The following is a 15061-nucleotide window of genomic DNA, read 5'->3' on the forward strand; positions in this document are numbered from 1 at the left end:
GGCGCATGTCAGGAAGGGGTTAAATGTTCGTTTTCTTCAAATATGTGTCATTTTAAAGGTAGTTTTTGCACACAACACATCAAAAAGAAGAATCACACCCCAAAATATATCACTCCACTTCTCCAGTGTTAAAAATGTACACTTTGTGACCTTAGTCCTATGTACGCACATACAGTAGGGCCCAAGAGGTAGATAGGGCCAATTGGATTTCAAAACACAAATTTTGCTTGCAGATATTTTAGGCCATTGCACGTTCGAACAAGATTTGAGTTGCCAAAGGAATTGAAAACCCCCATAAATGACACCATTTTATAAACTAGATCCAGGGTTATAGTGAGCGGACCCTATAGCAGTTTCACATATTTTACTAACCTTGGGATGTGTAGGTTAAACATTTGTAAAATGTCCCTTTATCCCCAAAGTTTTCATTTTCACAAGGGGTTAAAGGAGAAAAAAGCTCCACACAGTTAAACAATTGAGTATAGTGAGTATTTTGACCCCATAAGTTTTGAAAAAATTTGCGTCAATAAAAAAAAAACTTTTATATTTTTTACATAGAAGTGTCATTTTAAAGGCAGTTTTTGGCACATAACACATGGAAATGAAGAAAAACACCCCAAAATAGAGGACCCCATTTCTCCTGTGTTCTAAAATGTACAATTTGTGGCCTTAATCCTATGTATGGACGCACGGTAGGATCCAAAAAGAAGGGAGCACCAACTGGATTTCAAGACACAATTTTTGCTTCAAAATGTTTCAGGCCCATTGCACATTCAAACAAGATTTGAGTTACCAAAGCAATGGAAAACCCCCACAAATGACATCATTTTATAAACTAGATCCTTTAAGGTATTCATTGAGGGGTATAGTGAGTAGTTTGACCCTATAGCTGTTTCATATATTTTACTAACCTTGGGATGTGAAGGTTAAACATTTGTAAAATGTCCCTTTTATCCCCAAAGTTTTCATTTTCACAAGGGGTTAAAGGAGAAAAAAGCCCCACACAGTTAAACAATTGCTCATGAACACGGCAATACCACATATGTGGCCATAATCTCCTGTATGGGTACATGGCGGGGCCCAGAATGGAAAGAGCGCTATTTGGATTTTGGAGGGCAGATTTTGCTGGAATAGTTTTCATGTGCCATGTCACTTTGCAGAGCCCCTAAAGAATCAATACAATGGAAACCCCTCAAAAGTGACTTCATTGTAAAAACTACACCCATCAAGGAATGTATCAAAGGGTATTAAAATTTTGATCCTAAAAAATGCTTCCCAAAAATTAATGTACAAAATTAAAATTGAAATTTTTAAAGAAATAGCAGAAAAAGGAACCCTTTGAAGTCAATGGGAGCGCAGAAATTCCTCACTATTTTTCTCCGTGTGAATGGACCTTAAAACTACTAAGTGGGCCATCCCGAGGGGCAATAAAAAAAAAAAAAAAAGTGGCCATATTAGGGCTTGTTTGCGGGATGAGATGCATTTTGTAATGACACTATTTTTGGGTGTTTACAACTTAAAAAAAGTTATTAAAATGCATTCACTTTTTTATCACCATCTTCTGAGAGGTGTAACACTTTACTGTGTTGGTTCAGGGCTTATTTTCTGCGGGACAACCTATGCTTTTTATTGGTACTGTTGGTACATATGACTTTTTTGATCACTTTTTATTAGCATATTTTGTAAGGTGAGATGGCAAAAAATCACTTCCGGCAAGTTTTTTCAGGTTTTTTTTTTCGCGTTCACCGTGTACATTAAATATTGTTTGTTTTATTGTACAGAATGGTATGGATGCAGCGATACCAAATATGCATTTTTTTAAATTCATTTTTAACTTTTCTTTATATAGTTAATTTACTATAGAAAACAGGGAATTTTTTGGCACTTTATAACTTTATTCATGTTTTCACTTTTTTTTTTTTTTTTTTTTTTTTTTTTTTTTTTACTTTTTCATGTGCCCCTTTAGGACATTTGAATTCTTTAGTATAGGCTGCAAGACACAGCATTGTGTCTTGCAGCCTATGGACGAAGTTATCCGCATAGGCTGACTTCCTTCATTGCCAGCAGGATCAACTAGGTAACGAGGGACATCAGGCAGCCTGGGGTAACTGGCCAGACCCCATGCTGCATATTAGAGATACCGGCACTCCCAATCTCGCCACAGGGGTTGCCAGGGACCCTGGCAACATCACGCAACCCCTTGGATGCCGTGATCATGTTTGATCATGGCATCCAAGGGGTTAAAAAAAACAAAACCTTCGGCGCTCAGCTCCAATGGGGGGGGGGGGGTTAAGGAGAGGAGGTTAATTAAAGAGAAACTGCATTTTCGCCATTTTCTTATCGGTTTCTTTATATGGCATTTGTTGTACAGCCAAAGGGTTCCCTGTATTCTGTGAGTCCTTGCGTTTACAGAGATACCAAATTTATATAGTTCTACTGTGCCTGAATCAGGCGAACTGCCATAAACATCACAAAAATTGTAAAAAAAAAAAAAAAAAGTACTTTATTAAATTTAACACATTAAAAATACACAATAATGAATGTACAGGGGATAGTACAAACCATATAATACATGGAGGTTAAGTTGCAATACTGCATCAAAGGCTGTAGGTATAACTCATGTTACATATATATATCAGATGTCATGGTATATCTGTGCGTCTGAACAGCACTTCATTAGTTTAAACATGGTTTACATAGAGTATATACACATAAATAGAATTAAGATTATGCAGGATTACATTTACCTATAAGTAGACCTCCATGTACATGAACGCGCCCCAACGTGCGTTTCGCCACTACCGTGGCTTCGTCAGGGGGAAAAAAAGAGGAAGCCATGGCAGTGGCGAAACGCGCGTCGGGTACAGTAGAAATATTCATGTAGTTCTGCCCCTTTTTTGCCCTAGTTTTTTGTGTATATATACAAATTTATATAGTTTCTACACCTTAACATTTGAGGCAAAAGGGGTGCTAAATGTTAAATTTTTTGATGTATTGTAATAAACTTCAATATATGATTTTTTTTTTTTAATTTTTATATATATATATATATATATATATATATATATATATATATATATATATATATATATATAAATAACCTTTATCTTGTCATTGTTGCAATATACTGCAAGGCTGATCCCCCAGATTATAGTGTTGTATCAATAGAGTTCTATTACGTCTATGACCTGGGAGTCTTCAATACAGTTGACAGTAGCTTGGCGCAGCCGCCATAGTTAAAGACCCAACACCCGCTGTAATAGTAGAATTAGAATAGTATGGCAGAAGTTGGGGAAAATGTCAACATTTTGATTACTGCATACAGCTTTCTTTCCCCTGTCGTTCTCACCGTATTGTGTTGTTTTTTGTTTTTTTGTTTTTTTTTTGCTCTAAGTAAATCCATGTTTGCTAAGATATTGGTGAATTTCGGCACTGATATCCTTGCACTGTTACAAGGGCTGGACTTTCAGCCCACCCGACAGTTCTAAGCTATCAAAAGCTACCTGCAAATAGGACTGCATTTTCCATGTGACAGGTTCCCTTTCATGGGTGTTTGTTGAAAAAGCATAAAAACATGCTCTTATTTTGGTCCACTTTCCTGACCAAATGGTGCACTATTCTAATCCATAGGTCCCTGAAGTCCATTTTGTTTTTTGTTTGAAATGATCCAGATTAACAAGAATAGCGTAAATAGCAGAGCACAAATTTGGCAAATGGTTTTTCTCTAAATTCATAAGTAATTTCACTTTTATTAACTACTGTGGTCCCTTTTATGCCAAGCCTTTAGTACTTGAAGTACAATTTTTCTGTTGTGACTTGCTGCAGATGTGATGCATAGCAAGAACCCAGCTTCTAGTGACCTTTCTGTGGAATCTTATCCTTTCCCAATGAGAATTGGCCTTTCACTTATGTTCTTAGGTATTATTTGAAGGAGGCAGATGCATGCAAACTAAAGATATTCTGTGTGTTCATGCAAGTGTAACAGGTACACCAGAGTCTTCCAGGGCTACTTCTGATTCGATGCCTTGGAGGACTGTGAGGTATGCCAAAGGCCTTATTCACTTATTGAGTGTTTTATATCAGTGGTTGTGTGCCAAAACCAGAAAACGTCAGAGCAGGTGTAAATCTTTCCGTTATGACCCAACGGAACTTATGATCACTTGTCAGAACACTGATTTGTAAACAGGACCTTACTGTGCAAACTGGAACCTCAGTGCCTGCTACCACCAAATCTTGATGAAGGTCTTTTGCAGAAAAGTTTTTGACCAATTGCCTCCTCAGGAATTTGGAGACTCGAATGGCTTCCTGTTTATCCTACGCTTAGCTAGTGTAGCCAGTGTTCCTTTTAAAGGGATTCAATCATTTGAATAGCATTTTTTTTTTCTTTGTAACATGTTGGAATAACCTAAAGAGAGGCTATCTTCCTACCTTTAGAGGTCTTCTCCGGGCCACTGTTCCGTAGATATCCCGTTTTGTTTTTTTTTTTCTTCGGTATGTATGTGAATTCTCTCACAGCACTGGGGGTGTACCTCACTGCTCAAACAGCACTGGGGGCGTCCCCAGTGGTGCCGGCCTCTGTCTTTTTCTGGCATGCCCCCCCGCAATGTCTTCTTCTGTTGGCTTCTTTTGGATTTAATATTCACGTGTGCGCAGTCATCTCTGCCATCGGGCAGAGCTAACTGCACATGTCTGCGGCCATAAGAAAATGGCCGTCGATTGTGCATGCGTGAATATTAAATCAGTCTGACAAATCAGTCTAGAGCCAACTTTGAAGAGGAGAGTATTGTTTCTGCGATCCAGTTCTACTGTGCTGCTGTTGTCAGTTTTTGAAAATGATTCCTCCATCTGTAAATTTTGACTTGGAGAGGATCAGGCTTAGCATGAAGTGGAAAAGAATTTCCAGACAGAGACTAATGCGAAGGCCATCTGCCTATATGGACAAGGGGAGCCTATTCCAGTCTTTATGGAAAACTGTGCCAGAGTTCTATGACTGCCTGTATATGGGTATTTCCATCTTTTGGGTGCATTCACACTTCTGATACGCTGACTGATTCTGAACGTTAAGACACGTTCAGAATCAGCGCGTATAAAGCAGATCCCATTCATTTCACTGGGAGCCGGCAAACAAGCGCTCCCCATTGAAATGAATGGGCTGCTTTTTTTCTCTATGAGCGCTCCCATTGAAGTGAATGGGAAGTGTTTAGAAGCGCTTGCGTGTACGGCTCGGAATGAGCCGAGCGTTTACGCCGTGGGAAGGGGCCTATAGAGAAAAAAGCAGCCCATTCATTTCAATGGGGAGCGCTCGTATGCTGGCTCCCATTGAAACAAATGGGATCTGCTTTACACGCGCTGATTCTGAACGTGTTTTAACGTTCAGAATCAGTTAGCGTATCCGAAGTGTGAATGCACCCTTTCATGATCTACAATGTATGTTGTACAGAGGCAGAAAATCCACTTGCGGAGACATGTATCACCAGAGGAGTGCTTGATAGTGACCCTTACACATACACTCCCTATGAAGTTGGGATATTGTGTACAATATAAAATACGATGATTTGCAAATTCTTTTCAACGTATATTGAATTGGATACACTACAAAGACAAGATATTTAAAGTTAAAACTGAGAACACTAATTGTTAAAGCTTTGTAGGTGGAATTCTTTATCATTCTTACTTGATGTACGACTTAAGTTTCTCAACAGTTCGGGTCTTTGTTGGCGTATTTTGTGCTTCATCATGCGCCTCAGATTTTCAGTGGGTGTAAGTCTGTACTAGGCTAGTCTAGTATCCACACTTCTTTACTATGAAGCTGCGCTGTTGTAACACGTGCAGAATGCGTCTTGGCATTGTTTGTTTGTTTTTAGTGTGTGTGTGTGTGTGTGTGTTTTTTTTTTTTTTTAATATATATATATATATATATATATATATATATATATATATATATATATATATATATATATATATATATATATATATAGTATTACACCACTTTCTCAGCCTTTCGTTGCCCCGTCCCAGCTTTTTTTGTAACGTGTTGTAGGCGTCAAATTGAAAATGAGTGAATATTTACAAAATAATAAATATTTTGTCTTTGTTGTGTGTTCAATACAATGTAGGTTGAAAATTGTTTGCAAATCAATGTATCCTGTGTTTTTATTTTACACAATGTCCTTGTTTCACTGGAAATGTGTGGTTGTGTGTATGACATATATCTCCCTATATTATAAAAATGAATCTCTGTCTGTCTGTCTGTGCTCTAATGCGAACCAAACGACTGGACCGATCTTCACCAAATTTGGTACAGAGACACTTCAGGTATCCGGGAAGGTTTAAGACGAGACTCCAACTCGCTTGGATGCACCGTTGCTGAGATACAGCATTCCAAACACAGTGCCCCCCCTTAGCCAATACAAACCTGCAAGACTTTCGCTCATATTCCAACTGCAATACACACGGTCACTTCACATGCACAATACAACACTGATATCCAAACTGAGATACACGCATCAGAGGATTAGATACACAGATCAGCACACAGTATCACACGCCAGAGGATTAGATACACGGGTCTGCACACAGTCCCACACACCAGAGGATTAGATACACAGATCAACACACAGTATCACACGCCAGAGGATTAGATACACGGGTCTGCACACAGTCCCACACACCAGAGGATTAAATACGCACTTCTGCACACAGTTCCACACACTGAAGGATTTGATACGTGCATCTGCACACGGTTCCACATGCCGAAGGATTAGATACAGGCGTCTACCCACAGTTCCACACTCCAGAGGATTAGATACGCGCAACTGCACACATTTGTACACACCATAGGATTAGATACACGCGTCTGCACACAGTACCACATACAGTAGGATTAGATACGCGCGTCTACACACAGTACCACATGGGGGAGGATTAGATACGCGCGTCTGCACACAGTTGTACACGCCATAGGATTAGATACACACGTCTGCACAGAGTACCACATGCCGTAGGATTAGATACACACGTCTACACACAGTTCCACACTCCAGAGGATTAGATATGCGCGTCTGCACACAGTACCACACGGGGGAGGATTAGATACATGCCTCTGCACACAGTACCACAAGCTAGAGAATTAGATACGCGTCTCAGCACACAGTATCACACGGGGGAGGATTAGATACGCGCGTCTACACACAGTACCACATGCCGGGGGATTGGACACGCGCGTCTACACACAGTTCCACACGCCGTAGGATTAGATACGCGCCTCTTCACACAATACCACACAGGGGAGGATTAGATACGTGCATCTGAACACAGTACCACACAGGGGAGGATTAGATACAGGCCTCTGCATACAGTACCACATGCCAGAGAATTAGATACGCGTCTCAGCACACAGTTCCACATGGGGGAGGATTAGATATGCGCATCTGCACACAGTACCACACGCCAGAGTCATTAGATACGCGCGTCTGCACACAGTTTCACTTACTGGAGGATTAGATACGCGCCTCTTCACACAATATCACATGGGGAGGATTAGATATGTGCATCTGCACAAAGTACCACACCAACAAGGATTAGACATGTGCATCTAAACACAGTACTACACGGGGAAGGATTAGATACAGCTTTACTCCAGGTATCCATAACAACTGATCACAGGTTTTTCACTGACATCCAACATGAGATGCACATAATCACATTACGCTTATGGACATACACACAAACCACATTACAAAATACACCAGTGCAAAATTGGACAATTCTTATGGGGTCAGTACACAAACATAAATTGTAATATACCCGTGCGAAGCCGGGTCTTCCCTCTAGTGTGTGTGTGTGTGTGTGTATATACAGTTCTGTCTTGGCATGTCAAACATCTCCTCTATCATCAGGGATACTTGCAATACTTGCAAGGCCCTGTGGGATTTGTTGCATGACAAAGTTATCCCACATCCAACAACAGAACAATGGAAAGAGATGCAGTTTCCAAATTACATAGGAACAGTTGGTGGAAATTACATCCATATTGAAAAATCTGCAAAGAGTGGCTCTCTGTTCTACAATTACAATAAGTACTTTTCGATTGTCCTGATGGCCATTGCTGATAACCAGTATCGTTTTGTTGCCGAGGACATTGAAGCATATGGCTACGCCAACAACTCCAGAACCTTCAAGGTCTTTGCAATGGTACGAAGACTATATTTCATAAATTTTAGATTGCCAACACCAAAGCCGTTTCCTGGAATTGATGGACCTCCTATGTAGATTATGGTTTTAAGTGATCCAGGCCTTTCAGATGTGTGGAAACCTTCTTTAAACCATATTACAGTTGTGAACTGAACTACCAGAGAAGAATCTACAATTACAGACTAACAAGCCAGGTGACTAGTGGAGTGTGAGTTTAGGATCCTCACTTCAAAATGGCATATTTTCAACACTGCGATCCAGTTGAACCCAGATGCTGTGAATAATGTGGTGAAAGTCTGCATGGTCCTCCATAACCTTCTGTTGACAAGAGAACTGTTGGTACCCAGGAACTGGAGTCTGGTTTACATGGCCTCGACAACTTTGCAGCATTTTTTCTTTCCAACGCAGGTTGGGTGGATGGGCAGGATAACGGAGTGTAGGTTTTTCATTGGATTATTTTATTTTTAATTTTTTGAACAGTCAAATGTGCTGTAAAAGTCTCAATGATTGAAACACTGAAAACAAGACTTTATTCCTAAGCTCCATTTTCAGTGATGGCAACTGCCACAGCATTTAATAAAACCATTATTTAGCATTGACTGTTGGTCTTGTCCATGGTTTCTTTATTCCCTTCATGCCACAGTCAACTTTCATTTTTGCCTTTCCATCCCCTCCCCCCATTCCAACAGCCAATTTTTTTTTTCACTTCAGAGTCACATGACTGCTTATTATATGCAAAACTAATTGTAGTTTGTAACGGCACCATCAATATCCTGTACAATGTATTGGGGAGCTAGAAAAAAAATTCAGAATGAGATGGTTATTTTGTGGTGGTTTTTTTTTTTTTTTTTTTTTGTAAGTCCGTTACTCATAGACATGAATGTAAACGCTTGACATGCATCATGAAATTGCGGTCACAAGTCCTGCACCCTGGATTTTTGTGTCTGTGGAACATAACAGACATGTGACGAATTTATTTGGTGTAAATGGACACTAACCGTCACTAAAAATAAAAATATAAATCTCATTGATTTGAATGGGATTTTAACAGATTTATGACAGATCTATTAGTGTCTGTTGTTAAAGGGGCTCTATCATTGGCAAAAGTCATTTTTAACTAATAACATCCTTGCATAGCCTTAATTGCCTCAGTAGCGTTTGAGTAAGTCCATTTTATATTCCTAATTAGCTTCCATCCAGCATGGCAAGTTGTCAGCCAGCTCTCCTCTCAGGAGTCAGCAGCAGTAACCTGTGCTACATACACAGACAGTGCACGAAGAGACTTCCAGGGTGCACGGAGAAGCTAATTAGCATATGAATTAAATGGACTTGTATGTAAATTGCCTCAGTAGAATATAGAGGAGAGCTGGCTGACAACTTGCGGTGTTGGCTGGAAGCTAATTAGTGGTTGCGCTGGAGAGCCTCACTTCACTGGCATTGAAGCCGACTGGATGCTGTGCACTGTGCTCCGTGTGCACAGTAAAGCCGGCTGCCTCTGGGATGAGCTGGGAGAGCCGACTCCCCGCAGCATATGCACAGCGGGCATCTCACAGCTCATCCTACAGCAGCAGGAACAGTGGATACAACAGCAGAGGCAACAGCCGGCTTTCCTGTGGACACGGAGCATACTGCACAGTGTTCAACCGGCTGCAATGGTTTTTGACCATGCCTTATTTTCGGGGGTGCCTTATATTCGGCAATTCTACAAAAAAAAAACAAACATGCCTTAATATCAGGGAAACACGGTATGCACATGTAAGGGTGCATGCAGACTACGTAACGCCGGGCGTGTATGAGAGCCGTACACGCCGGCATTACGGCATACTGCCGAACACTTCCCATTCACTTCAATGGGAGCGCTCATAAACGCTGCTGTTACGAGCGCTCCCGTTGAAGTGAATGGGAAGTGTTCAGCAGTATGCCGTAATGCCGGCGTGTACGGCTCTCATACACGCCCGGCGTTACGTAGTCTGCATGCACCCTAAGAGTGTGTTTCGGGGCAGAGTTTGCAGGGGAATAGATGCCCCGGACCAGTCAGAATGCATTCCATGATATACTCATCTCTATGGGGGTTTCCGATTGTGTTCTGTTCGGATGACAGAGTAGGACAGGACCTGCTCTTTGTTCATAGGAATTGAACAGACCATCAGATGTCCCCTTGGTGGAGCAGTCTAATAGAAACCTGAGTAAAGTGCTTTTGTTGTGATCGAACATCAGTACAAGTTAGTACTTCACTTTTTATGTCCTTCTTAAGTCCTGGGGATGTTTATGAATGTAAGAATATTTATTGACCTGTACTCAAAGTGTTCAGTGTACGGTAACTACGGTAACCGGTTCAGAGGAATGAAAACTACTGGTACAGCATGTAGATGGTGACCCTGCTCAATAATGCAAAATATTTAACCCTATGATGACAAAAGTTCTTTTCATGTAGGTAGCTTAATCTGATATATCAAAAAAGTAGGTTTGTTTAAATACACAGATTCAGGGGTTTACATTTTTATGTGTGCAGCACATCAGTTTAATCTAGACATGCAAGTCTTTTTGGATGTACATTAATCTAAAGGTTTTATATTTCTTAGGTTTGTTTTGGCAGTTGGAAGTGCAGTCTTTGATGCCATGTTTAATGGTGGCATGGCTACAACATCAACAGAAATTGAATTACCAGATGTTGAACCTGCTGCTTTTCTTGCATTGCTAAAGTAAGTTGTTCTTATACAGGTTTTTACTTTATCCACAAGCTATGATAATGAGATGATCATGATTTGTTTTTTTTTTGTTTTTTTTCTCTCTGTTGCCAATTGCATAAATGCAAGAGATCTTGGCAGCACTTGATTTGTTGTGAAAAAGTAAAGCATTTTTATCCCCTCCCATGGCAACACCCACAGACAGGATTATCCGTCTACATGGACAGGAAAGCCATAAATCTATTTGGTCCTCTTCTTGTCATTATTGTGGTTTGCGTTTCTTGTCCTTGGAGGAAAGAGACCTACTTAGAGCAGGTGTACATAAATTTGGACCTACTGGGGGGGAGGTGTTCATGTGAGGGCTCTACAGTGTAAGCCTCTAGGCTGGGACAGCTTGCTACATGATGGCTTTCCCCTCCACATTAATCCCCTCAAGGAGGTGAGAGTTCTTTTAAACTTAACATGCCCCGGTCCAGTGTAAGTGAGCCACAGATAGCTCAGAAGCCATGGTCTACATAGCACATCGTAGACTGTTGCGGAGGGGTGGAGCTGGCTATTTATTGTATATGAGACGTGTGGCTTTGCTTCATTTCCAGCAATGCTATACACCTGGAGGGGACTGATGTTATTATGCCCATGAGTCTGATGGCAGCACTACTCTTCTCTTGATGTCACAGGACTCCAGCAATTGATGTATCAGGTGGACTCCTGAGATCAAAAATTGATGGAGTGGTGTTCCAGAGCATCATTGGTCTATTTTAGAAGAGCATAATGGAGAGTGGGCTTTCACTTAGCCAAGTCTTGGTCTGTTCATGTGTATTCAAGAGTGCCTGTAGCCTGTATCCTTGAATCAATATGTCAGAAGAAACTAAAAGTGATCTAGAGGCTCCTATTATCCCTGCCATGGTATGAGTCAACATGGTTTTCAGTCTATTGAAACTGGGTTATTGATATATAATAATTGTTTGTTTTTGTTTTTTTTCCGGGGAAGGCTACTGCTCATCCCCTTCCTGCTAAAGTCAGTTTATGACTTCCCGACAAAGCTCAATTTTTCAAATATGACATGTCACTTTATGCAGTAATAACTTTGAAAGATTTTAACTTGCTGAAGTGAATTTGATATTGTTTTGCTGTGACATATTGGTCTTGGTCTTGGTGGTAAATTTTGGTCGATCTGTTTTGTGTTTGTGTAATTGCAGAGTGCAATTTATTTATTTTTTTTGGTCCCCTCTCCATAGACCTATATGTAGAAAATACCCATTTTTAATGTCCTGGCGGAGAGAAGGAATCTGTCACTCAGGATTTTACAGTACATGGCTCCATCCATTCTTCCATTGATGCAGTGAAGTAGTCCTGTGCCCTTAGCAGGGAAATGCCCCCAAACCCTCATCATCAACTACCAAAAACGTTTGACCACTGTGCTTACCACCAAGGGTTTTGCCACCAAGTATTAAGTCTTGTTTGCCAAAGGGATCAAATACTTACCGTATATACTTGACTATAAGCCAAGTTTTTCAGCACAGTTTTTAAATTTTCTGCTAGAATGCAGACCCCACTTAAAAAGATGAGAGAGGTCTATAATTGACATCATTGGCTCTCACAGACCTGTAACTACTTTTAAGAAGCTCCTCTGTCCTCCACTCTTTACCTGTAGTAATGGCATCTGTTTGAACTTATCAGTATCAAATTCACCTGTCCACAACCTCAAACAGTCACAGTCCAAACTCCACTATGGTGAAGACCAAAAAGCTGTTGAAGGACACCAGAAACAAAATTGTAGCCCTGCACCAGGCTGGGAAGACTAAATCTGCAATAGACAAGCAGCTTGGTGTGAAGAAACCAACTGTGGGGGCAATAATTAGAAAATGGAAGACATATAAGACCACTGAATCTCCCTCGTTCTGGGGCTCCACGCAAGATCTCACCCCTTGGGGTCAAAATGATCACAAGAACGGTAAGCAAAAATCCCAGAACCGCACAGGAGGATCTAGTGAATGAACTGCGGAGAGCTGGGACCAACGTAACAAAGACTGCCATCAGTAACACACTATGCTGCCAGGGACTCAGATCCTTCAGTGCCCGATGTCCCCCTGCTTAAGCCAGTACATGTCCGGGCCTATCTGAAATTTGCTAGAGAGCATTTGGATGATCCAGAAGAGTATTGGGAGAATGTCATATGGTCAGATGAAACCAAAGTAGAACTGTTTGGTAGAAACACAACTCGTCATGTTCGGAGGAGAAAGAATACTGAGTTGCATCCAAAGAACACCATACCGACTGTGAAGTATGGGGGTGGAAACCTCATGCTTTGTAGCTATTTCTCTGCAAAGGGACCAGGACGACTGATCCATGTACATGAGAGAATGAATGGGGCCATGTATAGTGAGATTTTGAGTGCAAACCTCCTTCCATCAGCAAGGGCATTGAAAATGAAACATGGCTGGGTCTTTCAACATGACAATGATCCAAAGCACACGCCAGAGCAACGAAAGAGTGGCTTCCAGGATTTCAAGGTCCTGGAGTGGCCTAGCCAGTCATTAGATCTCAACCCTATAGAAACCTTTGGAGGGAGTTGAAAGTCTGTCTTGCCCAATGACATCCCCAAAATATTACTGCTCTAGAGGAGATCTGCATGGAGGAATGGGCCAACATACCAACAACAGTGTGTGCCAACCTTCTGAAGACTTACAAAAAATGTTTGACCTCTGTTATTGCCAACAAAGGATATATAACAAAGTATTGAGATGAATTTTTGTTATTGACCAAATACTTATTTTCCACCAGAATTTGAAAATTTATTTCTTTCCAAATCAGACAATGTGATTTTTCTGGATTTGTTTTCTCATTTTGTCTCTCACAGTTAAGGTCTACATGTGATGTCAATTACAGGCCTCATCTTTTTAAGTTGGAGAACTTACACAATTGGTGGATGACTAAATACTTTATTTATTTTTGTAGTGACAAAATAGGCATCCTTTGGGACAAGCCTGTACCATATTATATATGTCTGCAGAGTACACAGTATTTCACCTCATCTGACTGAAGTATGAGGCCTTATAAGATTCACAGTGGGATACATAATCTAAAATCCTGTCCTCCGAAGTTTATTATCATTATTATATAAATGGATCAATATCAGGACACAAAGTTTTGGGTCCCAAGCTACAAGGTCTATAACTTATTATGATGCCAAAACATTACCAACATAACTAAATATGGAAAATATAGGATTTTTTTTTTTTTAAAGAATAATGTAAGTTACATAAAACTATAGCTCTGATTAATTAAGGGCCCTTGGGGTGGACCAAGAAGCTAATTGGCACAAATATGTCACCATAATAATACAGAACAAGATTAGGGACCACCAGAACACCCTTGTCTCACATGCGGTCATTACTTACTTGGTAGATGATGGTGTTTCTTCGCCCATATGAAGTACAGAAAAAGTCTGCACTTCCTGTCAGTCTCATTGGGAGCGTTTCTAACACACAGATGAATTTTGGGAGGATAGACACTTTTCGATTGCCACACCCCAGCCCAAAAGTGAAAGCTGCAGTGGGTCCCATTTTGCCAACAATGTCACGATTTGAATAATTGGAGGTGGGAAGTTGGAATTATGCATATACTTAATTATATGCATATCCTCAATCATAAGGGTATGCAACCTGATGGGTGCCAGTGTGGAGAATGAAAGATTAAGGGGAGGGCCTCCATTTTAGAGGAGTTAATTTTATAGCCTGATGAATTAACGTAGATGGAGAGGGCTATGTTGATTAGGAAAGGAGACCAAGGGGTTTGTTACGGTTGGGAAGATATTGTTAACAAGCAAATTTTAAAGTTATCACGAACTGCAAACTCTATCAGCATCTTCTTGGCTATAGTAAGCTCTATACTAAGGAAATACTGGAGAATATCCCTGCTTGGTGTCATTGTAGAGTAGGAAGTTAGGGGTATGTGCGAGAGGTAACTGCGTCAATTCCATCAGATAGAGTAGATCCCATAAAGCGATGGAAGAAATAGCCCACAAAAGCCAAAATGGTGGAGGTCCCAGTACCTGAACGGCTTCTCCGCATTCAAGCTAAGAAGCAGGGACTCAACTCCACCCCAATTAGCAGCATCCATGAAGTCAATCATCCTTCTGGTGTTGTCAATTGCCTAACAATACTGAATGAAACCCATCT

At 40.7% G+C, this 15061-nt stretch overlaps 1 protein-coding gene across 2 annotated transcripts in view; it reads left to right on the top strand.

The window, feature by feature from the left end:
* Nucleotides 1-15061, top strand: part of LOC142214470 (BTB/POZ domain-containing protein 2-like) — a 102271-nt gene that overhangs the window by 13012 nt on the left and 74198 nt on the right. The window contains exon 2 of one of the 2 annotated variants that reach the window (XM_075283420.1): nucleotides 10776-10895. The exons of the other annotated variant lie outside the window; for it this stretch is intronic. Within the exon in view, the coding sequence (XP_075139521.1) occupies nucleotides 10776-10895 (120 nt within the window). The remainder of the gene's footprint in view (nucleotides 1-10775; nucleotides 10896-15061) is intronic. 2 annotated transcript variants of the gene reach the window in all.

The sequence above is a fragment of the Leptodactylus fuscus genome, chromosome 1 (genome assembly GCF_031893055.1).
Source record: "Leptodactylus fuscus isolate aLepFus1 chromosome 1, aLepFus1.hap2, whole genome shotgun sequence".
NCBI classification, from domain to species: Eukaryota; Metazoa; Chordata; class Amphibia; order Anura; family Leptodactylidae; genus Leptodactylus; species Leptodactylus fuscus.